The sequence below is a fragment of the Arachis stenosperma genome, chromosome 9, assembly GCF_014773155.1.
Source record: "Arachis stenosperma cultivar V10309 chromosome 9, arast.V10309.gnm1.PFL2, whole genome shotgun sequence".
Classification (NCBI taxonomy): domain Eukaryota; kingdom Viridiplantae; phylum Streptophyta; class Magnoliopsida; order Fabales; family Fabaceae; genus Arachis; species Arachis stenosperma.
In genome coordinates this window covers 42,199,817-42,226,690 of record NC_080385.1, presented here as the reverse complement: position 1 = coordinate 42,226,690, position 26,874 = coordinate 42,199,817, and the positions used below count along the sequence as shown (strand labels likewise).

At 33.6% G+C, this 26,874-nt stretch overlaps 1 protein-coding gene across 1 annotated transcript; it reads right to left on the bottom strand.

The window, feature by feature from the left end:
• Positions 1-23,693: 23,693 nt before the first annotated feature.
• Positions 23,694-25,588, bottom strand: LOC130949454 (uncharacterized). The gene is made up of 3 exons (XM_057878168.1): positions 25,052-25,588; positions 24,539-24,817; positions 23,694-23,843 (listed from the first exon to the last, which is right to left on the bottom strand). The coding sequence occupies exons 1-3, from the start codon at positions 25,586-25,588 to the stop codon at positions 23,694-23,696; spliced, it is 966 nt and encodes a 321-aa protein (XP_057734151.1).
• Positions 25,589-26,874: the final 1,286 nt, after the last annotated feature.

The following is a 26,874-nucleotide window of genomic DNA, read 5'->3' as shown; positions in this document are numbered from 1 at the left end:
TTTGGGGGGGGGGGGGGGGGGGGGGGGGGGGAACAGCTGTAACTAGTATTTCAACCACACAATCGAAGGAACTAAAATAATGTTGAACTCATCATCAGCTCAAACTTAACAAACAAGACAATGACAAGAATGTGCACATTTTACCTACATTGAAAAGAAAACCCATAAAATGACATGATCAATGATAAGAATGTGCACCTTACAAAATTATGTACGAATTTTGTACATGAACCACACTTGGGCTGCACCCGAATAAAAACCAGCTTAGAAATCATCAAATTTTTTACAATAACTAATAATTATTTGAGATTTTACTATAGTATCCTATAAAATTATTGTCGGTGATTAAAAAAATTGCACTGTCTCATAAACTAAAATTAATTATTTTTAAAATTAAAAAATTTAAAAACAAATATATATCAAACTAATTATTAAATCAAAATATCGGTTTATATAGAAAACTAAAGTATAACAAATTCTTTGGGTTTAATTTATTATTTGTGTTTTTACCCGTAATAATATTACGAGAATATAAAATTTTTAAAATTATGTTGGTTTTATTTTGAAATTATAGATTATGACAAAAAAGATTTATAAAATCAAACTACTTTTACAAAAATATCGTAGATGACAAAAGTCTTCGTTAGCTAAGAAGATGAGGGTCTTTGTAGATAAAAAAAAAATAAACTTTTTAGTTTTTATTTTTATGTGAAAGAGTTTAAGTTTTTTACTAATAATTAATTTTAACATTTATCATCTAAAACTTGAAAAGAATTTAATGTGTATATATATTTTTACATTTGATTATATGTATGTTAAATCTGTTGTACAAATAAAAATAATTATTTTTTATATTTATTATTTAAAAATAATCTCTCTCTCATTCTCTCTCTATATATAATTAGATATCAGTATAAAAAAATTATATTGATAGTTATAAAATTAACTCATAATCAATTTTTTTGAAACAATTGAATCTTGATTCGAATTATAAATCACAACATTAGTATTGTCTACAAATTTTATATGTAATAAATATTTGAAAGAAAAGAATAAAAATATAGATTAAAAAGATAAACGATAAAATTTAAAACTAAGAAAGTATACATATAATAATATATTTTTTATGTAAATAATATTGTAGGATAATAGTTTAATTATAAATTTAATGTATACTTAATAATTTTATGAATTTATCTGAATTATATTATTTTATTAATTTTATTTTTTATAGAATAGAAAGATAAAGAGATAGAGAATGAGAGAAAGATAAAGAAGAAGGAAGAGGAGAGAAGATGCTTGTTAATTTTAGAAAAAAAATATTTTATTTTAATTATAATGAAAGAATATTTTGTGACACATTTTGGTTTGTCAAATTAGTAGTATAAAATATAAATTATAAGTTATATATAATGAAAATAAGTAGGGCTCATCCTTAAACGTTCTTTGCTAAGTATGGAGTGCTGCACACCTTATTAATTCGTTAAATCTAAACTCTTCATTTATTATATTTTATTTAAATGGTTTGGATTTAAAAAAGTAACCTGATAATCAGGTTAACTATGTTTTTTTATAAATTTTAAATTTTTTTTATAAGTTTCATATATTGGGTTGAAGTCCAAAACAAAAAAATACTATATAAATATTAAAAATAACATGTTTGTACAATAAAAAAATTACTGAATTTTAGAATTAAAATAAATAATACATGAAAAATAAGTTGAAAATTCATGTACTAAATTCAGAAAAAAAAGATATATGAGAATCTTAAAAAAATAATATTAAATATATATTATGTATATAATATTAAAAGTTAAATAAATTTTGTTTTATGTAAAACAAAATTATAATATTAAATATAAATATAATAATAAAAAATTTTATGTTATATAAATTTAATTAATACATATATATATACAATTTTATTTTGTGTGAAACAAAATTATAACATTAAATATTAAGTGAATGATAAAAAATTTTGTATTATATAAATTTAATTTAAAAAATATATACAAAAGAAGCAAACAAACATATAATAATTTTATTTTGTACGAAATAAAAATTCATATAAAAATCTTTATATAATTTTTTTATTAACAATATTGAAATATGTTACTTTACTATATATTTTTTTTGGTGACTTACTTTACTATATTTAAAATATATTATTTGAAATAATTATATTATTTTGTATTAAAAATATTATTAAAAATATATTATTAGTTTTTCTTAAAATAACATTTTTTTTTGTTCAAATACTATGACAAAAAAATTTTACGTAACTAGACTATTCAATAAATATTATATAAGTTAATAAAAGAAAGAAGTACTCATTTATTTTTTTTTTTACCAAAAATAGGAAGACTCAAATTTGTGACTTTTTAGACGAGTATGAGAAGACGATGCCATTTGAATTATAGCTCGTTGGCAAAAAAAATATTCTTAATTACATATTAAATAAAATAATTATTTATTAGGCTCATTCTTATACAAATAAAAATTTCTCTTATAATATTTTATACCGATTAACTTTAAAGTTTAATTATTTTTTGAATAAATTAATAAAAAGTAATACAAATAATTGTTTAAATATAATTGTAATTTAATTTTTCATTCTATTACAAACACGTTGAGAATAATTTGAAATAAAAGATAGGACTTGTTGTAACTGCCATGTATTGTGTGCTTTGACTGCTTCGTCATCCGAGAATTATGGCGCCTTCATGGAGATCGAATTTTTCTAAGGAATCGGTTTTGTGTTTGGAGCCACGACAGACAGGCTTCTTCCTCTTCTATGGCAGTGATTTTCCAGGTTTTGAAGGTCATTCATGGCAGAGGTGGAAGGAAGTGGGTTTAAGAGCGTCAAAATCTGTAGCTAGCCAGAATCATAGTGGAAGCACTGCCAATAAACAAAACAGTGAAGATATTTGAAGACATCGCATCGACAATTACAGAGTAATGAAAGAATTCGATCAAGTTTTTTTAAGTACTTTTGTGGTGTAAAGGTCGTCCTATATTAAACAAGGGAATTAATTTTTTTTGCCGGTGTCTAGCCAGAATCATAGTGGAAGCACTGCCAATAAACAAAACAGTGAAGATATTTGAAGACATCACATCGACAATTACAGAGTAATGAAAGAATTCGATCAAGTTTTTTTAAGTACTTTTGTGGTGTAAAGGTCGTCCTATATTAAACAAGGGAATTAATTTTTTTTGCCAGTGTCAATTTGTTTATTCAGTCCATGACAAAAAAAAAAAAATAACAATAATAAATAAATTTAATTTACCTGATAATTTTTTATAATAGGTTAACTTGTAAAGAATGCTGCACTCTCTACTTTATCTGGAGTGCACTAGTTTTCATCAAGAAATTTATTAATTTTAGAAGAAAATATATTTCATCTTAATTTTAATAAGAATGTCATGTGATATATTTTAGTTGTTAAATTAGTAATATAATAATATAACTATATTTTAATTTTAATTTTAATTAAAAAATATTATGTTATATATTTTAATTGTTAAATTTATAATTAATCATTGATAATAATATATAATTAATAATAATATATAAGAGAAATAGAGTGGATAAAGAAATAAAATAGAGGAAACGAGAGATAAAGAGAAAATTTTTTAATTTTTTTAAAAAGTATCTAATTTTAATTATAATAAAAAAATATATGATATATTTTAATTATAAAATTAGTAATATATAATAGATAATAAGTTATTGTTGTTGTTGTTGTGGTTAGAAACAACAAACTGAAAACATTCGAGGAAATTTCATACATGTGCAGTAATAAGTTTAGGAGGGATGAATGAATTGAAATTTCATAGATGTGCAGTAATAACTAATAAGTTTAGGAAATTTCATGGGCCCCACAGAGGCAACTTCGTATTGGGTCCCATGTTCTATACGCTAACTCACCATCATGGGTCCAATGCAATATCATTCCAGGTTTTACCAACTATGGAATTTATTTTGGATTTTCGCAGGTAACATAATTAATAATTACCATCTACAAATACTCCATAAATAATATCACCGTGTTAATCATATGATAAATAAAGTTACCTATTGTTTAAAGTGAAAGTTTTGGAACCAACATTGCATAATTAATATTGTAGGCAATTAATATTTAACATAAGAAAAAATACCTAAAATTTTTAAAAATAAAAATATCTAAAACTCAATTAAAAAATTATCTAAAATTTAAATTTAATAAAAATTTATTTTTAGTGAATTTTATATTAAATTTATTTGACAACTTGCTATATAGTGTTAACTAAAATTTGGCTACTATAATATTTGTTTTCTGGCATTACTTTTTTTTAATATATTTTTTCAAAGACTGAAAAAGTAATAAACTGTCATTACAATCACCATATGTCCATTGTACAAAATCGATTTTATCTAGGAATTAAAATCCTTTTATTAGTAAAACCTTAAGAAATTAAAGATATAGTAAAAAAAAAAAAAAACACTTTATGACACACACAATATATATGCAAACTTTATATCTAATAATCTTGTTTTAAAAAATCAATTTAGATTTATGGAGTGATTAGCTCATTCGTTTAGTTAAGAAGATTCGAATTTCGCCTTATGTATGCAAGTAACTCATTGGCTTGCAACAAACTTTTAATAAAATTTAAATTCCCAATAGATTAATAATTAACTTGTTAAACTAAAAAATTAAAAAAAAATCAAATTTCAAAATTCAATCCAACCCGATATTTAACTCTAAAGAAAGCAGAATAAACTCCTAGCTTAGCAAGGCGAAACATAAAAAAACTTCCTCAATCTCAATAAAAAAATTTTTCATCCATGCAAAAACGTGGTATATTCTTTCAAATGTATACCTGCGTGGTATCAAATTTGCATGACTATGATCGATGATCAAATGTTTAAAAAAGACAATTATAATAAGATTCTGATTATAGTCAAAGATACAAAAATAATTTTTCGACCATGTTTGAAGAAAACATACACATTAACCCAAAAAAGAAAAATAGAAGAAACCTATATACATTGCAAAGAGTGATGAATATATAGGATACATTTTAGAATGACTAGCTACGGTGATTAAGGTTGATATTTGAATTTTATGAAAGTTGGTAAATAATATGAGTCACCTAATACTACTTCCTCCATCCAGTCTTTTCAACCACCAGCACCTCCACACTCTTTTCATCAATCTCGAGCCTTTCTTGCAGCACCAACATCCTCACAATCAGCATAGTATCCTAATTCTGGTGTTAGTCACTGTAACGACCTAATTTTCAATACGTCATGATTATATCGAAAATTAAGTGTCACTAATTTGCTCACCTAAAACTTTAGCTATTTATCATTAAGTCTGTAATCATATTAGTGCACTATCAAATTTTTTGGAAAAAAAACTTTTATTTTATAAAAAGATTTGCAAGGACAGCTAACTAAACACACACAAGCCATATAGAAAATCAAATAAAACATACACAAGGACAACATCATATATAAATATAACATATAACATAGATCATACATACATATATATATATATATATATATATATATATATATATCGTAAGTTAGCATACAACCCTTCGCACCTTGCTACTATGTACAAATCAACATTTCAGGTCCTGGTCCATATAAGAAACTCCTAAGTTGGCGCCCGAAATTAGCCTAGTCAACTATGTACACCTTATTCTTTCAATGAATTTAATCAAAAGTGAGAGACTAATACAAAAGCTAGGCTAATACAAAAAACTATCAAAAGGCTCAAACACAGCTCCCAGGTATCAGATATCATCGTCATAGGAGATCACAATCACGTCAGAACACTTCTCAGGATCCTCGTCCTCATCATCGAAAATCTCTATAATCTCAAGAGGGGCACTAGCACTCATACTACTGGTCTGACCAGAACTCGCTGGTCCACTAATAAAGGCAGAGAGCGGCTCCTCAGAAGATGGCTCGGATGACGATACTAAGATCTACTCTACTAGGATGTCCTCCTCACAGGCTCTGGAATATGCTCCTCCATGGGCTCAGGCTCAGGGTCTGCCTGATCCGCAAGCTAATTGGGATGCTAGTGAGGCACTGGCCCGTCATGAAACGGGTGAAATGGAGCATCCGAGTGGAGCCACTGCAGCGGAAACTCGTAGGGCATGTCAGGGTTAAACTGTGGAGTGTCAATCAGGTGACGGAAGGGGTGCTCATGCAGAATGGACATACGGGTCCTAATCTCCGCACCTACTACATAAAACCTATCATGTACAAAGTTCTCATATATATAGGGAGGGTCCATCTCGTAAAATATAACTTCGGTCTCTATCTGAAGGGGAGGAAGAAAAGCAGTAAGAACTGGGGGGTTACGGTTCTATATCTCTCTCTCAGTCACTTTTCTCTCTTCTCACTATTTACATGCAAATAAGCTTAATAATAAGGTAAATGTTATGGTGCTTAAAACGTGGAGCCTATTTATTAAAAAAGGTTAAAAAATAATATTTAATTTAAAAAATATAACAATAAATAATTTTTAAAAAATCAAAACTTACTACAAAAGGTAAGTTAGGCAAAATTTAGGCACCATAGAATTGGCCTAAAGTAGTAGTAGTAGTAGTAGTAGTAAAAATAATAATATAAGATTAAATATGTATGAGTTACTAATATACATGACATTAGTAACTTAGAAATATAAAGATATTTGATGGAGTTTTAGCAACTCTAAGTTCATCAAGAAATAACAATAATTAATTTTTATCGGTAAAAGTCAGACTTGATAATAATATTAATATTATTATCTAGGCTCCATTATAATTAGAGCTAGTAAAATAAATAAATAACATAATAATAAAATTATATTACCATTTATTTTACTTTGGGGTTCGAAGTCTACTCATCAAAATAAAACTAATCGCTTTAAAATATTATTTTAAGAAAAACTCGCATTAGTGCAAAAATTAGAGTTGTTACATCCTACCCTCCTGAAAGAAAATTTTGCCCTCAAAATTTCCTTTACCTGTAAACAGGTGCGAGTAATTAGTTCTTATCTTATTTTCTAGTCCTTAGGTGTGTTGTGTTTCCTTATCTCGTCTCAACTTACGTATAGCAGTTAAAGAAATAAAAAAATGCGACGCACCAGAATCATAAAGTGCAGTTAAGAAGCGAGTCTTGACACAATACTGACCTTAGCTTAGGGAGTCTTAGTACGAGCATCTTCAGCAGTCATTGTAAATACTCTCTCTGGCTATTGCGATTTAGCTACTCCTTGTACCGACTTTTCTGGACAATTGCTTGCTATATGCCCGGTTCATGATAAACCCCATTTGTAGGGTTTATCTTGTATTGATTTTTGGGGATTTTATCACCTTTTACCCACATTTATTCAATGAATTAGCATGGTTTTGTATATTCCTCTTTAATTGTGCTTGAATGTGAAAACATGCTTTTTAGGTCTTAAAATAAATAAATTTAATTCACCTTGATTCCATTAGATACCTTGATATGTTTGTTAAGTGATTTAAGGTTTAGGAGGCAAAGATTGGATCAAGGGAATGAAGAAAGAAAGCATGAAAAGTTGGAGAACTCATGAAGAAATGAAAGAACCGAAAAGCTGTCAAGCCGACCTCTTCGCACTTAAACGACCATAACTTGAGCTACAGAGGTCCAATTGATGCGGTTCCAGTTGGGTTGGAAAGCTAACATCTGGGGCTTCGAGATGATATAAGATTCGCCATAGTTGCATTGTGCATAGGGGCGCGCACACGCACGGTACGCGCACACGCTGATGGTGGCACATGACCCACTTAATGCAACACGTGGCCAGCGATTTTAGAAGCCTTGTGGGCCCAATCCAACTCATTTCTGATGCTATTTAAGCCAAGGATTGAAGGAGAATCAACATACTTTACATACTTTACATACTTTTCATACTTTGAATCATTAGTCATAGTTTAGTAGTTAGAGTTAGTTTCTAGAGAGAGAAGCTCTCACTTCTCTCTAGAATTAGGATTAGGATTAGGTTTAGTTCTTAGATCTAGGTTTTAATTCATGTTCTCTTCTACTTCTACTTCTCAAATCTTTGTTGTTACATTCATCTTCTTCTATTCTTTTGTTGTAATTTCCTTTATGTTGTTCTTATGTTTTGTTGTAGATCTACTATTGTTTCTTCCATTTTCTTTCAATTCAATAAGAGGTAATTCATGTAGATCTTGTTTCCTTTAATTGTTGTTGCTAATTCTTTACATTTGATTGTTGTTAGAATTAATTCTTGTTGTTGATTTACTATGCTTTTCTTTTGTGCCTTCCAAGTGTTTGATAAAATGCTTGGTTGGATTTTAGAGTAGAGTTTTATGTTCTTGGCTTGGAAAGGTAACTTAGGAACTCTTGAGTTACTAATGTCCAAGTAATTGATGATTGGGATCCATTGACTCTAGTTCTCACTAATTGAATTAGTAGAGAGTTAGGACTTATGGACTATGATTAATATAGCTCATTTGACTTTCCTTTACTACTTGTTAGAGGATGATTTAATGAGATTAATCCTTGCCAATTCTCATATTGTGGTTAGTGATTAGGATAGAGATCCTTGACCACCAACCCTTGCCAAGACCTTTTTAGGCCTTAGTTTACTTTCTTGCCATTTATCTTTCATGCTTCTTATCAAAACCCCAAAAATGACTCACAACCAATAACAAGACACTTTATTGTAAATCCTAGGGAGAACGACCCGAGGTTTAAATACTTCGGTTTATAGATTTTAGGGGTTTGTACTTGTGACAAACAAATTTTTGCATGGGAGGGTTATTGTTGGTTTAGAGACTATACTTCAACGAGATTTCATTTGTGAAATTCTATACCATCAAAAATCCAATCATCAAAATGGCGCCGTTACCGGGGATTTGCAATGGTGTTATGTTATTGGTTATTGTACATATGTGAATATTGTGAATAGGTTTATCTTTTGTTTGTTTCTTAATTTTTGTTAGTTTTATTTTGTTCTCTCACTATGAATTCTCACTTTGGCTATGAGTTTGGTTCTAATTTTGTTGTAGGGAATATGCACTTCAATGGCAACATGTACCATGGATGGAACCAACAAAGATGGGAGGAGCCTCAAGGAATTGATCACTCCTATTGGCAACAACCTCCGGATACTTATAGGTATAATTTCCATCCTAATGCATGTCAATTTAACGGCTATGATGACTCTTTTTGTGACACTCAACAACCACCATCATATGCCTATGAATCTCATCCTCAACATGAACCTCAACCATTCTCACAAGCCTTTCATTACCAAACACCGCCCTATGATCCATATCCATCATATAACCAAACCCCCATACCATACTCTCATGATCATTATAAGCAAGAACCCTTAGAACCACCACAACCCTATCAAGATTACTCCCAAGAATCAGTTCACCATAGTTGTAGCAAACCCTATTTCCAAAATGACAAGGCCTACCGGTGTGATCCCTTCCACATTGCCTACACATCGGGCCCTCCTGACTCTACTGAGGTTGTTTACCGGTGTCCTGTCTTGACCTATTTCCATTCCCAGCAGTAGAACGCATAGGAAAGTTTCTAACTTGTTGGTTCCCTTGCATAGGTACTCCTAGTACCTTAAAATCAACCTTCTGCTATACCGCATGCCTATGAAAATTATTAAAGTTCCTTGGCGGTAAGCTCGGATGACCCATCCTTGATGCTGCCATCTTATGTTCACAGTCTTCCATCAACTGACTCTTATTGACAAGCTCTACGAAATTTTGTATTTCCAGTGGAACCAATGAATGCATCAACTCATCGCGAAGTCCTCCTTCGTACTTCAAACACTTCTATTCTTCAAAATCATCTAGGTTTCCTTGATAGATCTTAGAGAATCGATACAGATCCTCAAATTTTTGAGTATACTCTACCACTGACATATTTTCCTGTTTCAACTGCATCAGTTCTATTTCTTTAGCATCACGAGCAGATCTAGGGAAATATTTTTTGTAAATTCCTCCTTAAAAGTATCCCAGTCAATCTCTTCCACCTCCTGCCTCAACAAGCGTTGCACTCCATGCCACCAATGTTTAGCTTTTCCCTCCAGCATATAGGTTGCAAACTCAACGTGTTGTCTTTTTGGTACATGTTGCGCTCGCAATGACTTCTCAATAACACAGAACCAGTTGTCAGCTTCAGTTGCAACAAGCGTCCCCTTAAACTTGGGCAGATTCACCTTTAGAAAGGTTGCCAGCCTCATAGGGTTATCGTGATTTCCAGCGCCTTCATTATCATTACCGTCTTCACCACGCTCACCATTGGGTCCTCCATTACGATCTCCATTTTTCTCTCCTAAACAGTCAATTTCTCGTGTTGTCGCAGTTGCCATTTCACGCACAGCCTCAGCCATGGTGTTCATCGCAGCTATAAAAGCATCCGCAGCCTTCGTCGGGCCCTCTACAGGGTTCACACTACGCCTACCACGTCCTCGTCTCCGTGCAGCCATCAAGATCCTGTTCACACCCAACATGCAATATTAAGGTGATCAGTCTTAACATTTCAGGTAAAGTGTGAATAGTCTCTAAAACGAAAACACAGCGACAGTCATGCAATCTATATCACAAGGATATCCTATATGCATGAAACACAACTCAGAGAATGTAATTAAGCATGATTCAGTCCATATCCCCAGGCTTTAATAGGAACGAACTGCTTTGATACCAGATTGTAACGATCTAATTCCCAGTACGTCATGATCATACTGGAAATCAAGTGCACTAATTTGCTCACCTAAAACTTTAGCTATTTATCATTAAGCCTATAATCGTATTAGTGCACTATCGAATTTTTCTGGAGAAAAACTTTTATTTTGTAAAAGGATTTGCGAGGACAGCTAATTAAACACACACAAGCCATATAAGGAATCAAATAAAACATACACAAGGCCAACCTCATATATAAATATAACATATAACATAGATCATACATACATATAAAGGTACTGTCATATATATATATATATATATATATATATATATATATATATATATATATATATCTCGTAAGTTAGCATACAACCCTTCGCACCTTGCTACTATGCACAAATCAACACTTCAGGCCCTAGTCCATATAAGAAACCCTTAAGTTGGCGCCCAAAACTAGCTTAGTCAACTATGTACACCCTATTCTCTCAATGAATCTAATCAAAAGTGAGAGACTAACACAAAAAACTATCAAAAGGCTCAAACTCAGCTCCCATGCATCAACTATCATCGCCAGAGGAGATTACTATCACGTCAGAACACTCCTCGGAATCCTCATCCTCGTCATCGGAAATCTCTATAATCTCAGAAGGGGTCCTAACATTCGTACTACTGGTCTGACCAGCACTCGTCGGTCCACTAATAGAGGCGGAGAGCGGCTTCTCATAAGATGGATCGGATGACGATACTGAGATCTGCTCTACTGGAATGTCCTCATCCGGTACAGGCTTGGAATATGCTCCTCCATGAGCTTAGGCTCAGGGTCCGCCTGATCTGCAGGGTAATCGGGATGCTGGTGAGGCACCGGCTCGTCATGAAATGGGTGAAATGGAGCATCCATTTATGACAAAATTATTGATCCTTATTTTTTCTTTCATATACCAAGAACAGCAAAACAGGCTTTAACCTTACCTCATTGGAAGCAAGCTATAGAGTATGAATTTAATGCTTTGCAAAAATGCATAACATGGGAACTTACTGTCCCTCCTACTACTTCTATTGTTGTTGGTTTTAAATGGGTTTTTGATTTGAAAAAGAATCTCCAAGGCCAAATTCTAAGGTATAAAGCTAGACTAGCGGCCAAGAGATTTCATCAACGAGAAGGGCTTGATTTTGATCAGACTTTTAGTCTTGTGGTTAAACCATAAACGATTAGAATTATGCTTTCCATTGCTTTAAGTAGAGGTTAGGTGTAACACCCTAATTAGTCTAAGCCTTACCTCGCATTGTAAAGCAAAGGTTAATCAAGGTTACGATAGTTCTAAGTTTATACATATATTATATAGAAGAAATTAATAATATCTAGAAGCCTGATGAAGAATATAGCTCAAAAATAGGATTTAAAAAGCGCAAAACGTACTAGCAAAGCTACTAACTTAAAGCACAAAAAACAGATGTAATATAACAAAATATAGTAGTATAATATCATAAGAATCTAGCCACGACTCACGGAGCTTAAGCCGGCTAGCCATATACAGACCATATATGAAACTAGATAGTAAAAACAGCTTATACAATTTTTTTCTCTCAAATACAAGCCTCTAACCAAAACAAAATACAAAAGTGAGAGAGAGATATATATAATATAATAAATCAAAAAGACTCCAAAAGGGTATCCAGATCCTCCGCTCCTGTCACTAATAAGACAACTCACCGTGGTGGGTTGCGACCTGCATCTGAAAATATCAACAGAAATATGGTTTGAGAACCGAAGGTTCTCAGTATGGTAACAGTGCTTAATGATGTAGGATATAAGACCCTGGGACACCAGAGGCAATCCTAGACTCTATATCCATCACAAGATTCAAACTTAAAGCGTTCTAAAACAAATAAGCATAATATGTAGTGCCTTAGCAAAACTTAAACCATAGCACCAAAAAGGGTAGTCTATCTTAGGGGTTTTCTACTCTAATCAAATACCGCTGTCCCACAGCCTTCATCAACCAATCCTCCATGCGATCCCATCGCCACCGCCTTCCGAACCTCCTCAAACTCAGTAAAACACACAAGTATATACAATACAAATAAAACACAAGTAGAAACATATATAGCAATTATTACAAATAGCAATTAGACATGTTATACAATTAGAAAAACAATATCAAGTCGGCAAAGCATACAAATAGATAGAAAATGCACATGATGAATGCCTTCTCTACTGGCTGTGATATCACATTGTCGGTTCAACTGCCAACTCGACACATCTTCATGGAGATATTGCCCTTCGGAATCATGGTGTGGGAACCCTCAAGATATAGTGCTCAGATCACTGTCCAGGGTTTTGCGCCTGCACGCTCTGATGATCCGAAGGGATGCAAGTGGGATCTATTGCCTTCGACCTCACATCTAAGTGCAAGTAGGATGAACCAACGCCCTTATGCCGCTACCGCTACCTTGACAGGCGGGATCCAACCTCGGCCCCTGCCGGGCGCATAGCGTCTCATAATCTCAATAAAAAAAGTAGTGCAGTGGTTTTCAAAACATTTTTAGTACTAGATGGATCCATCACTTCATTCAGAGCCATTGACTCTTTTCAACCACTGTTAATTCATATTTCAGTTCCGAACTCAACAGTTCCTTAATTCTCATTTCATTCATCAACCATTCATCACACATCATCAAGCCTCCCTCAGTACAACAGAAACCTAGTACTCTGTTTGCTAACTTTTTTCAAATAATAGTGTGTAGAATCCCTAAATCTTTTTCCTATGTTGAGTATCCAAAAATATGCCCAAAAGTTTTAAAAAGGTATTATAGGAGCTTACAACCTCGTCGGAAAGGTGAAATAGTTGAAAACAAAACAAAATTTGAGAAACAGGACGTGTGCGTCTGCACAGGGGTGTGCGCGCGCATGACCGGGAAAATTTTTAAAAGTGTGCATATGCACAGGAGTGTGCATACGCATAGGTACCAAAAATTTTAAAATCTGTTCACTCGCACAACTTGTGCCAGCGCCCCCAACAGACTGTCCTTCCCAACGTTTGCGTGCGCACAAGTCTATGCGTACGCACAGATTGCAATCTCCCATTGGTGTGCGTGCGCACAAGCTGTGCCAGCGCTGTAAGCAGACTGCCTGCCTCTGCGTGTGTGGATGCACAGGTCTGTGCGTGCGCACATACCAGAAAGCTCAAAATTCTGTAACTTTGCAGAATTTCAAATTTTCAACACCAACTTTGAATGATCATAACTCCCTCTACAAAATTCCAAATTTCACAAACTTTATATCGATTTAAAGGATTTTAAAAGATCTTTAATTCTAAGCAAATTTAAACTAATTTTGAAAACTGAAGCAAAAAGGTATGATTAGACAAAGTTCACCAAAAACTAACTTTTACCCAAAATCACATTTTTCCTCTATTCCTTTATAAAATACAACCAAACCAATCCAAACCATTCCAAACTCAAATTCTCATCAAAATCAACACTCTATGACATATTACACCAAACTTACCACATTTTTCCTTTATCATTCCTCATTCACAACATCACATCAATACATTACATATATCAAACCTTATTAACAATTTTCCAACTACATTTCCAATCAATCAACATCAATTTCACATTTATCAACACAATTCACTCCTCAACTCCATAATTCATTCATCCTCATCATAACGCTATCAATCACCAATATCTAACTCAAAATCATCATTTCATCATACATCATCAAAACAATAACATTCAACAACTCATCAACCATTCAAATCCAATCCTATCCTATGGGTCACTAGCCTAAGTGTCCATGAATATTACATACTACATAGAAAAAACCAAAACCATACCTTGGCCGATTCCCTTTATGAACCAAATGAGCTTTCAACTAAAATTCAACCACCAATGCAACTCCAACAAGCACCAACAAGCTCCAAACTCACAATAATCAAACTATATACATATAAATCACCACAAAATCAACCTAGGGCTCAACATAAATCAAACGTTCACAAGAGTTCAAAGTCTCTTACCTTTTCCAACAGATTTGGATGTCAAAACCCAAAGCTAAGTAAGGATTAGAGTGAACCTAAACACCAAGAATCACAAAAACTCACTAATTCAAAAGCCCTAGATACTCGAAATTTTGGAGAGAAGAACTGAGAGAATTTCGAGTTTTTCTTACCAGTTTCTTGGGTGGGTTTTGTAGAGCTCTTTGCAAGGAACGCGTAGCCGCTGACGGCACGCAAATCGGAGCACCATAGCTTAAGATATGAGCTAGAGAAGAAGAGGGTGAATAGTGCTCATGGGGTTTCTCTTCTTCTTCTTCTCTTCAGCAATGTGTGTGTGTTTATGAGGTTATGGTTCATTAAATGAACCTTTATATATGTTGGACTTGGGTCCAACTTGGGTCCGGTTCAACCTGTTAGCGTTTTTTGCTCGTTTGGCCCAACTTCGGGCCAAACCTTTAAAATTAACGCCCGATTTTCTATTTCTAATGTTTTTCTAAGATTTTTCACTGTTTCTACTTTTTCTTGCGCAGCACTGGGCAGACTTGAACCGGTTCAACCGGTTCAACTGCCGGTTTGCAATTTTTTACGGTTTTTCACAGAAAATACATTTTCTGACTCAGAAAGACCCACTGAGTCCAAAAATAATGTTTAAAACCTCAAATTCTTACTCTAAATTTTTGGAATCAAATTTGGGCAATATAACCACTTAATTAATCGGTTCGATTAATTGCAGTTCTTACATTAGGTTTTAAGACAGTTTGATTTTGATAATGCATTTTTAAATGGTGAATTGTTTGAAACAGTGTATATGGAGCAACCACAGGATTTTACAACATCTAATCCTACCTTAGTGTGTTGTTTAAAGAAGGCTATCTATGGTTTAAAACAAGCACAAAGGGCTTGGTTTGTCACCCTTTCTAAAACTTTAAGAGATTTTGGATTTTTAGTACAGAACCTAACTCTTCACTCTTCATTAGACACACTAAAGCTTCTATTACATACCTTCTTGCTTATGTAGATGACATTTTGATAACTAGAGATAATCCTCAAGAACTACAGAATATTATTGTGTAATTGAATTCCATTTTTTTCTTTAGAATATTTAGGTAAGTTTAATTACTTTCTACGATTGGAAGCCAATCATACAGCTGATAATCAGATTATATTGACACAATAGAAGTATGCTACTAATTTATTAACTAAAACTAACATGCTAACTGCTAATTCAATCCCTACTCCTATAGTTTCCTCAATCAAATTGAGTAAAGATTACTCTAAACCTTTTGATGACTCTAAGCAATACAGGTCTATTACTAGAGCATTGCAATACTTAACCTTAACAAGACCGACATTACATTTGCTGTAAGCAAAGTATGTCAATATGATGGTTATCAGTGGCTAAGAGAAGGGGGTTGAATCTTAGCTTCCGTTTCTTATGAATATTTCTTTTTGTTTTTTCAAAGAAACCTATGAGATATTTTTGTTTTTGTCTCGTAACGAGTTGAGAGACATTTTGTTTTTGTCTCCTGAGTAACAAAACCAGAAGTGAAGTAGAGAAGAAGTGACACATAGATGTATCATAGTTCAGCTACCTAGTGCAATGTAGCCTATATCCAGTCTCCATCACAATTATGATGGAATTTTACTAACTTTTCAACACATTACATGCACCAATATTTTTCCTAGGATCTACCTATTCCTATCTGGGACAAATCCAGATTCTAACCCAATCTGAATTTGACTAGGACTTAACCTAGCTTTCAACAACTAAGTGCTAACCCAACTTACAAGGGAGTTCCCACAGGATCATGAAACAAAACAGAAAGATGTACAAAGGACCTTTGAAACATCTTATGGCTTTTTCTCACAGTTTAACTCACTGGCTTTTACCTCTCATTGGCTTTTTCTTACAGACCTCACCATATTTGCCTTTTTCAATAAGACTCAGACAAACTAAACTGAGAAAAAGAAAATACTAAATGAACAATATAAAGGAGAAGAACTCAATCAGTTTAGGTAGCTATAATAATTGAACTCTGTGATTTTTACTGACTCTCCTTACTTTCAACCCTTGAATGTTCATTCTTATTATAGAAGAGTGAAGATTTCAAGGTTGAATCAAGTTCAACCCTAACATTGTCTTCTTCTCCATCATTAGAGTCTTACAGAGGCATCATCAGAGAGGAGAGAGAAATCCGAGTCTGTTGCATGCAACTTACCCATTCTCTCTCATCCTTTTTCTTCAAGCTTCTTCAATCTTGACCGTAGAGCCTTGCTTTGGCTCCAAGTTTTATTTTTGAACGTTGATCTTCTGTTTTTCAGTTTTGACTTTGATTTCTCCATTGTTGCTTGATTTGTGCTTGAGAGTTTGTTGATTTTTTCTTGGTTCCTTGGTGTAGCACAAATAAGGGAAGATGCTTTTTGAAGAGCTCTGACCGAATGCAACTCATTACTCGATTGTATCCCTTTATTCTTGCTTAGTTTTGGAACCAAGATTTTTGTCCTTCAATGCTCCATAGCCTCTACACTTTCCTTTTCATTCTTTCTTTCTTGCTAAGTGACGTAACCGAAGTGAAAAGAGAGAAGAGAGAAAAGAGAAGACTTTTGGCTTTCGGTGGAAGTTTCAATGAAATTAATTGAAATGAATTTGAGGTTCAAGTATGTAAAAGTGGGAGTAGGTGACCATATGAGGCTTGAAGGATTTTGTGCTTATCATCTTGTTTCCTCATATGTGCTAGGGCTTGGCTTGGTTCTGATGGACCAAAGATTATGGGCTTGGTGATTTTTATTTTTGGGCCAAGTATTTTATTTGTCTGCTTGCACACTAAACCAAATACATTAAACAAATAGTTGATAATAATAATGTTTGTTCATCACTTGGGTTAGTTTTTCAAACTTAACAATCTCTCTCTTGATGACAAATATTATTAAAATAAATTAAAAAGATTAAGAGAGGAAACTTCCCTTTGATGAATGATTTTTGTAGTACTCCCCCTTTCTTTTGATCATCATGCTCCCCTTTAATATGTACTTTGAGTAACCTGATATGAACAATTTATATATAAGCAAAACAAGTTTTCCTTGATCAGGCACTTAGGTAGCGTTTGTTTTGAGGTACTGAGATAGAGACTGGGAGATTCAAACTCGGTATCATGTTTGTTAGTTCAGAGACTGGTACTAAAATTTCTGTCTCTATCCCCAAAATTTCAGTACCTCCAAAAGTGGGGATACAAGGGACTGAAATTTTAGAGATGGAAATTGAAACTTTCAAAACATTTTATACCTTAAATACCCTCATTTCAATTAATTAATTCCAATTTTACCTTTTGTGAAAATTAAATTAGAGTTTCATTCTTGTTTCAATTTCTGTCTCTCACTTTGCACCAAACAGAATACTAAAATTTATTTCAGTCTCTGTCTTTTAGTCTCTATTTCTCATTCTCATTCTCAGTCTTTCAGTCTCTGTCTCTCCACCAAACGCTACCTTAGTGACCAGATTTCAAAAATTTTCAAGATCCTTTAAGCAGAGCAAGATTTTGACAATTAAAAACTCATAGATCCAACCAAGATGAGGAATATATACAACCAGATCCAATGCTTAATCAAGAGGCATAACAAATCAAAGCAAAATAAATAATCAAGAGATATACAAATCAGAGAAAAATATTTTCTTAAACCAAAAGCAAAGTTGAAAACAGGGTCAAATCTAAAACAGAGACTAAAACAGAGCATGATTTTTTGTTTTAATTCATTTTTATCCTTTCTCCTCCTTTTGTTATCAAGGAAGAAAACCTGCAAGCACAAACAACAAATAACACATCCAAAATAGCAAAAACCTGCATACTAATAAGAGTGTACCATAGTTAAATTCATTACAGTCATCCAAGAAAAAAATGCAAGATAGACTAGAAATGTATCAAAGTTCCAATATCAAAGGCAGCAAAATATGAGACATGCAAAGGCAGCAGAGAGAGCAGAACTAGGCATCAGTATCTTCATCCTCAGTGTCCAAGTCTTCTTCATCTTTATCGGACATTACCTGATCCTCATAAAGTGAATCAAGATATTTCAAAAACACCTCGATCCTATCATGAGACTTCATGAAGGTTTTTTCATTGTTTAGAGCAATCTTTCGTTGTTCCTTAGTTAATCAGACCATCGATTTGGTCATAAAGACAAATTCTTGAATAATGTCTTTCACTATCCCAGTGATCAAATATTTACGAGAATCTGAGATATCAGCAACAGAGGGAGAGGGAAAGCTCTCATCCTCACTCTCTGACATCACCGAAGCCTTAGTTCCCTTGAAATCTTTGCCTTTAGCCTGTTTGGGAACACCACTACCTTTGATGATAGACACTTTGTTCTCAACGGGCTCATTGTTCAAATCAATATTAAAATATTCAAACAGACAGATTAAAAATATTCCATACGGAAGAGAGCTCTTTTTATCGCTTTTGACACAATCTCAAATGTGGCGTATCATAAGATATGCAAAAGAAATAGGGTTGAGTTCAAAATAGCATAAAGCACAAGAGTGTCACAAACTGTTACCCTTTGGTATGATTCACTTTGAGGCATAATAATATGAGTGATGATGCAATGTAACAAAACCCTAATAGGACCTAGGGCCTTGTGTGTGGGACTTGTGCCATCTATGGAGGAGAAATTTTCATAGATTCTGGCCAGGGCTTCTTGGTGAGAGATGCCAACATGGTTATCAAATTTTTTAGACATATAGACATTAGCCCCTATGTCTTGGTAACCTAGGGCTTCACTAATGGTTACAGCATTCAAAACAAACTAAGAATATTTAACAAAAGAGTGAAGTTCCCCTTCATGAAAAAGTAAATTCGCATAAAACTCTCGCACCAAGTTCGGATAGATAGGCTTTCTGATTTTGAAAATGTTAGTCCATTTTAGATCATGAAAACTTTTTTTTCAAATTAATCTTTTTTTCAAATAGGGTATCAAGATCAACAACATAAGAGGAATAGAGAGTTCGGTTTAAGAGAACTTGTTTATGAAACTCATAGTCATTGCAACTAGCAAAACGATAAGGATCACAATGAGAGTGTGAAGATTTACCATACTTTTGTTTGAACTCAAGAGAGTCAAGATGTGGAGGCTCTCTAGTATCATAAAATATGGACCTATTTGGACTTTTGGAGGGACAAGCAGAACGTCCAGAAGGATGAGGAGTAGAACGACGAAGAGAAAATGGTGGACGGTCTTCTTCTTTGTGCATGGTGCCTTTTCCCTTTCCTCCTTTCCCACATGATGATTCGGCTCCCTTGGCAGCAGAGGAATCCTTGGGATGAATAGTTTTTCTAGCCATTGATTTGCTTTGTTAAGAGGAAGAAGATGAATGGGAGTGTATGTGAATGTGTGTGTGAGATTAGGGTTGTTTGGATTGAGGAGGATTTCGACAAGCGATGAATGCACTAGTACTCCTTCTTGTTGCTATTTTCTTTCTCATATTCAATGATGGAAGGAAGGTGGAATGGTAGAGAAGGCTTTGATGAAGGTTAGTAGACAAGAGAGGAGTTATGAAATTGTAATAATTGCTTAGTGGAAAACTTCTTTGTTAAAGCAAAAGAATTAATTGAAATAGTTTACAAAAACTTGAATTTTAAAACAATGAAATATAAAGTGACAAGTCATGAGGGATAATAAAAGTTTTTTATTGACATGACTTGAAATAGAATGGAATGAGAGAAAAAAATAAAATAATTGAAAAAAACTTTTATGATTTTAGAGGTAAGCCCATATCATATGAACCATATTTGTCTTATATAGGCCTAAAAGTGGTGACAGCAAGCTGGGCGGTAATGCATAGATTTCCAATTTCCCAATCCAGAAATTTTATGAGCTTTGTGCAATCCCCTTTAGAGGAGTTCATCACGTGCCCAATTTCGTCTCCCTGCTACCTGCAAGACAAAACATAGAGACTACAAAAACACCATTAGACAACAGAATTAATGTCTAACATTCCTAGAGCAGATTTCAATTTACAAAATCTTTCTTTAAATAATGGTTTAGTGAAGATATCAGCCAATTGCTCTTCAGATTTTAAAAATTGAATATCAATAGTTCCTTTTTGTACGTGTTTCCTAATGAAATGATATCTTACTTCAATGTGCTTAGTTTTTGAGTGTAGCATAGGATTTTTGAAATATTTATTGCACTCATATTATCACAAAGTAAGGAAATACTATTAATTTTCAGTTTGTAATCCTCAAGTTGAGTTTTAAGCCAAATCAGTTGTGAACAACAAGCGGGTGCGGATATGTATTCAGCTTCGGTCATGGATAAAGCAACAGTGGCTTGCTTTTTGCTTGACCAAACATTTAGAGATTCTCCAAGAAAGTAACACATTCTCGAAGTGCTTCTTCTATCCACACGATCACTCGCATAATTTGCATCACAGTATCCAACTGCACAAAATTCATTAGTTCTAGGATACCATAAACTAAGGTCAGATGTGCCTTTTATGTATCTAATAATTCTTTTAGCGGCTGAAAGATGTAAATCCTTTTGGTGAGATTGAAATCTAGAGCATACACCCATACTTTGAACTATGTCCTACTTAGAGGATGTAAGATATACATGAGTGATTCTATCATTCCTCTATACCTTATTTCATCAACATCTTTGCCATTCTCATCCTTTTCAAATTTTGTATTTGGATGTATAGGAGTCCCCATTGATTTGGAGTTTTCTAAACCAAATTTCTTTATCAACTCCTTGGCATACTTTTCTTGGTGAACAAAAATATCACTAGGAGTTTGTTTGATTTGAAGTCCAAGGAAGAATGTTAGTTCTCCCATCAAAAGCATTTCAAACTCACTAGTCAATAGATTTCCAAACTCTTCACACAAGGATTCATTAGTCGATCCGAACAAAATATCAACCACATAAACTTGGACAAGCAACAAATCATTATTAGATTCTTTAATGAATAAATTAGTATCAATAGTCCCATTAGAAAATTATTTTGCAATAAGAAGGCACTAAACTTTTCATACCAAGTTCTTGGAGCTTGTCTAAGGCCATAAAATGCCTTTGATAGTTTAAAAACCTGATTAGGAAAATCTTTGTTTTCAAAACCAGGGGGGTTGAGCTATAAATAATTCTCTATCAATAAATCTATTCAAAAAGGCATATTTGACATCCATTTGAAATATTTTAAAACCTTTATGGGCAGCATAAGCAAGTAGCAACTGAATAGCTTCCATTCTTACTACCGGAACAAAAAATTCATCACAATCAATGTCCTCTTCTTGATCGTAACCTTGGGCCACTAATCTAGCCTTGTTACGAACAACACTACCATCCTGATCCAATTTATTTTTGAAAATCCACTTGGTATCGGTTACCTTCTTACTATTTGGGTAAGGTACAAGAGACCAAACCTCATTCTTTTCGAATTGGCTTAGCTCTTCTTCCATGGCCTTTACCCAAGAGGGATATTCAAGAACTTGTTTCACATTTTGAGGTTCTAATTGGGATAAGAAAGCAATATTGTTGGTTTTAGCTTTCTTGCTTGAGGATCTAGTAGTTACTCCGTGGGATGGATCTCCAATAATGAACTCGTGGGGGTAGTTCTTCAAGAACTTCCACTCCCTAGGCTTTTGAGAAGAGGTTTCAGCTTGGTTCTGACTTGGTTCTGCTTCATTCATCATTTCAAACTCTTTGGCTTCATCAGGAGACAAAACAAAAATGTCTCCTTCTTTTTGTGGAGCAGGTTCAGAACTGACATTTTCCATAGAAGAACCTGATTTGACATTATCTTGATTCACTTGAGGACTTTCCTCAGCTTCATTTCCTGTATCATCATCTAAGATAGCACTTGGTATGAAGTTAGTATCACAAAAAGACACATGTATGGATTCCTCAATAGTTCTATGTTCTTTGAGGTAAATTCTATAAGTTTTACTAATAGTTGAGTATCCTATAAACATACCTTTATAAGATTTTGGATCAAACTTTTCAAGGTTATCTTTATTGTTTAATACAAAACATTTGCATCCAAATATGTGAAAGTATTTGAGATTTGGAGGAGTTCCTTTTCATAAGTCATAAGGTGTTTCCTTTAAGAACTTTCTAATGATGGTTCTATTTAAAATGTAGCAAGCTGTATTTACAGCTTCTGCCCATAAATATTTTGGAACCTCGTTCTCACAAAATATTGTCCTAGTCATTTCTTGGAGACTTCTATTTTTCCTTTCAACAACCCCATTTTGTTGGGGAGTGCTAAGACATGAGAAGTTATGGAAAATTCTAAATTCAATACAAAAGTGTTCAAAATCTTGATTCTCAAATTCTTTACCATGGTCGCTTTTATATGGGCAATTTTCAAATATTTTTAATTTTGAATTCTTTCACAAAGAGAAGAAAAAGCATTGAACGCATGATTTTTGTGAGCTAAGAAAAGAACCTATCCAAATCTTGAGTAGTCATCAACTACTACTAAGCCATAGTGTTTACCTTTTAAACTTTGAGTTCTTATAGGGCCAAAAAGATCAATGTGTAACATTTCTAATGGTCTTTTGGTAGAGAATCCTTCTTTGAGCTTAAAGGAAGATTTGATTTGTTTGCCCAATTGACAAACATCACAAGTGATGTCCTTGTCAAATTTTATATTGGGAATTCCTCTAACCAAATTTTTCTTAACAAGTTTGGAAATTTGGTACATGCTAGCATGTCCCAATTTCTTATGCCAAAGCCATTTATCAGATTCCATTGAGGTCAAACAAGTCACATTTTGATCTTTTAAATCCTCTAAAGTGAGTCCATACACATTGTTACATCTTTTTTGTTCAAACAAAACTACACCAGATTTTTCACAAATGACTAAGCAGTCCAATCTTCTAAATATAACCAAATATCCAAGATCATGTAATTGGCTAATGCTTAGTAAGTTGTGTTTCAAACCGTCAACAAGAAAAACATCATTTATGAAAGATGGAAAATTTTTACCCAATTTAGCTATGGCCACTATCTTCCTTTGCCATTATCGCCGAAAGTTACAAACCCTCCATCATACTCGTCTAGCTTGATAAAGAATGTAGACTTTCCGGTCATATGCCTAGAGCATCCGCTGTCCAAGTACCACATATTGTTCTTTCTTTTGGATGCTAGGCAAACCTACAAAAATTCTCAAGTGACCTTAGGTATCCAACTCTTTTTGGATCCTTTAATGTCAAACCATCTCTTTTGTCCAAGACAATTGTAGTTGCCAATTATTTTGTACACTTTATCTCCAATCATTTTTTCACTTATAAAACATTGAATAGGAAAATGCCCATTCTAATTGCATAAACGACAAAATCTTTTTGGTTGCTGTTTTTTCAGATTGGTTGGGTTTTGAAATTTTATATCATCCGAAGTGGAAGCCACATTTGAAAAAGGATATTTTTTAATAAATATTTCAGATTTCTTATGAAAACTCAAACCAGCCTTATCATAGAGAGATTTTTGACTAGCCAAAAGTTTAGTCAGATTTTCAGAACTTTGAGCAAAGTTGGCTAAGTCCTTTTTTAGGCTTTTTACCTCTTTGTGCAACCTTTCATTTTCTTCAAAACAGTTCAAATATGCAATCACAGAATGCTATTTTTCACAGCCCTTAACTTAACTTCAGCCTTAAGCCGCTTGTTTTCTTTAACAAGATCAACAGCGGTTTCGACTTCCCTTAATTAATCTTTGCGAAAAGCGTTTTCTTCCTTTAGAATGTCATTTTGAGATTCAAGTTCATGATTTTTATTTAAGAAGCATCTTAGTTTCTCAGGGAGATGAACGATCATAAGATGAAGATTTTCAGTAAAAAGTTCAATGAAAATTACCTCATCAGTTTGACCGGCCATGAGACAGGTTTGGAATTTGCTCTCTGATTCTTCCTCTTCTAAATCATTTTCTAGATCTTCCCAAGAGGCTATCATCCCCTTCTTCTTTTCTTTCTTGGTCTTTTCTTCTTTCTTCAACTTTGGACAGTCAAACTTGTAGTGTCTAACCTCTTTGTAGTTGTGGTAGATGATCTTGCTTAAGTCCCTTTTAGGTTTTCTTGAACTGCCTCCTTTGCTTCGTTCTTTCAACTTAATCTTTTTTCTGAATTTCTTAGAAAACTGAACAAAGTCATCGTCAGATAAATTATCACTGGATTCATCATCCAGAGACTTAGTGAATGATTTGAGAGAAATTTTTTTCTTTTTTATGTCATTTTTCAAATAAGTGGTTTCAAAAGAAAGCAAATTTCCTCTCAGGTCATCATATGTCATTTGATCAATGCCACTGCTCTCAGCTATAACTATAGCCTTAGTTTCCTACTCTTTAGTGAGACTTCTCAGAACTTTCCTTACTAGCACAGGTTCAGGGTGAGTAATCCCCATAGCATCCAAGCCATTGATGATGATGTTGAATCTTTCAAATATTTCATCAGTCGTTTCTCCTTCTTTCATAGAGAATATTTCATACTCTTTGCTCAGCATGTCTATTCTGGTCCGCTTGACTTGGGTAGTACCTTCATGGGTGACTTGAAGCTTGTCCCAAATTTTCTTTACTATTTTGCATCTTGATATCCTTCGGTATTCCTCGAAGCTGATAGTACAGTTAAGCAAGTTGATAACTTTGGCGTTGAGCTCTATTTTCTTTTCATCTTCATCATTCCATTCGGCCTCAATCTTAGGAGTGACTACACCATCTGCTCCTGTTTTGGTTGGGACATGGGGACCATTCAGGATGATTTTCCAGATGTTGTAATTAACTGATTGAACAAAGATCTTCATTTTCTCCTTCAAATAGTTGTAATTCTTTCCATTAAAAAACGGAGGTCTGTTGCTGGATTGTCCTTCTGTCAGAGTGTTGGCCACCACATTGGAACCATTGTTGTTCGCCATCAGGACTTTTTCTCCAAGCTGCAAAGTTTGATCTCTTTGAGACCAAGCTCTGATACCAATTGAAGGTTATCAGTGGCTAAGAGAAGAGGGGGTTGAATTTTAGCTTCTTTTTCTTGTGAATATTACTTTTTGTTTTTTAAATAAACTTAGGAAATATTTTACTTTTATCTCATAACAAGTTAAGAGACATTTTGTTTTTGTCTCCTGAATAACAGAAATAGAAGTGAAGTAGAGAAGAAGAAGTGACACACAGATGTATCCTGGTTCAGCTACCTAATGCAATGTAGCCTACAATCCAGTGTCCATCACAATTATGATGGAATTTCACTAACTTTTTAACACATTACAATACATACACCAATGTTTTGCCTAAGATCTACCCAATCCTATCTGGGACAAATCCAGATTCTAACCCAATCCGAATTTAACTAGGATTCAACCTCACTTTCAACAGCTAAGTGCTAACCCAACTTGTAAGAGAATCTCCACAGGATCATGAAACAAAATAGAAAGATGAACAAAGGACTTCTGAAACATCTTATATCTTTTTCTCACAGTTTAACTCACTGCCTTTTACCTCTCATTGGCTTTTTCTTACAAACCTCACCATGTTTGTCTTTTTCAATGAGACTCAGACAGACTAAACTGAGAAGAAGAAAATACTAAATGACCAACATGAAGGAGAAGAACTCAATCAGCTTAGGTAGCTATGACAATTGAACTATGTGCTTTTTACTTACTCTCCTTACCTTCAACCCTTGGCCGTTCACCCTTATTATAGAAGAGTGAAGCTTCCAAGGTTAAATCAAGTTCAACCCTAACACTGCCTTCTTCTCCATCATCAGAGTCTTACAGCGGCATCATCAGAGAGGATAGAGAAATCCGAGTCTGTTTCATGCAATTTACCCATTCTCTCTCATCCTTTTTCTTCAAGCTTCTTCAATCTTGACCGTAGAGCCTTACTTTGGCTCCAAGTTTTGTTTTTGAATGTTGATCTTTTGTTTTTTAGTTTTGACTTTGATTTCTCCATTGTTGCTTAATTTGTGCTTGAGACTTTATTGATTTCTTCTTAGTTCCTTAGTGTAGCACAAATGAGGGAAGATGCTTTTTAAAGAGATCTGACCAAATGTAACTCATTACTCGATTGTAGCCCTTTCTTCTTGCTTAGTTTTGGCAACAAGCTTTTTGTCCTTCAATGCTCCATAGCTTCTGCACTTTCCTTTTCTTTCTTTCTTTCTTTCTTGCTAAGTGACATGACCGAAGTGAAAAGATAGAGGAGAGAGAAG

What these genes read in the sequence shown, in the direction of transcription:
- LOC130949454 (XM_057878168.1), bottom strand. Translation starts at nt 25,588, where the DNA reads ATGGCGAACAACAATGGTTCCAATGTGGTGGCCAACACTCTGACAGAA. An exon ending in CTCACCCTGAACCTGTGCTA is followed by an intron (nt 24,818 to 25,051) that starts GTAAGGAAAGTT and finishes GACTTTGTTCAG; the next exon opens with TTTTCTAAGAAATTCAGAAA. An exon ending in TGGCCGGTCAAACTGATGAG is followed by an intron (nt 23,844 to 24,538) that starts GTAATTTTCATT and finishes GAATTTTTGTAG; the next exon opens with GTTTGCCTAGCATCCAAAAG.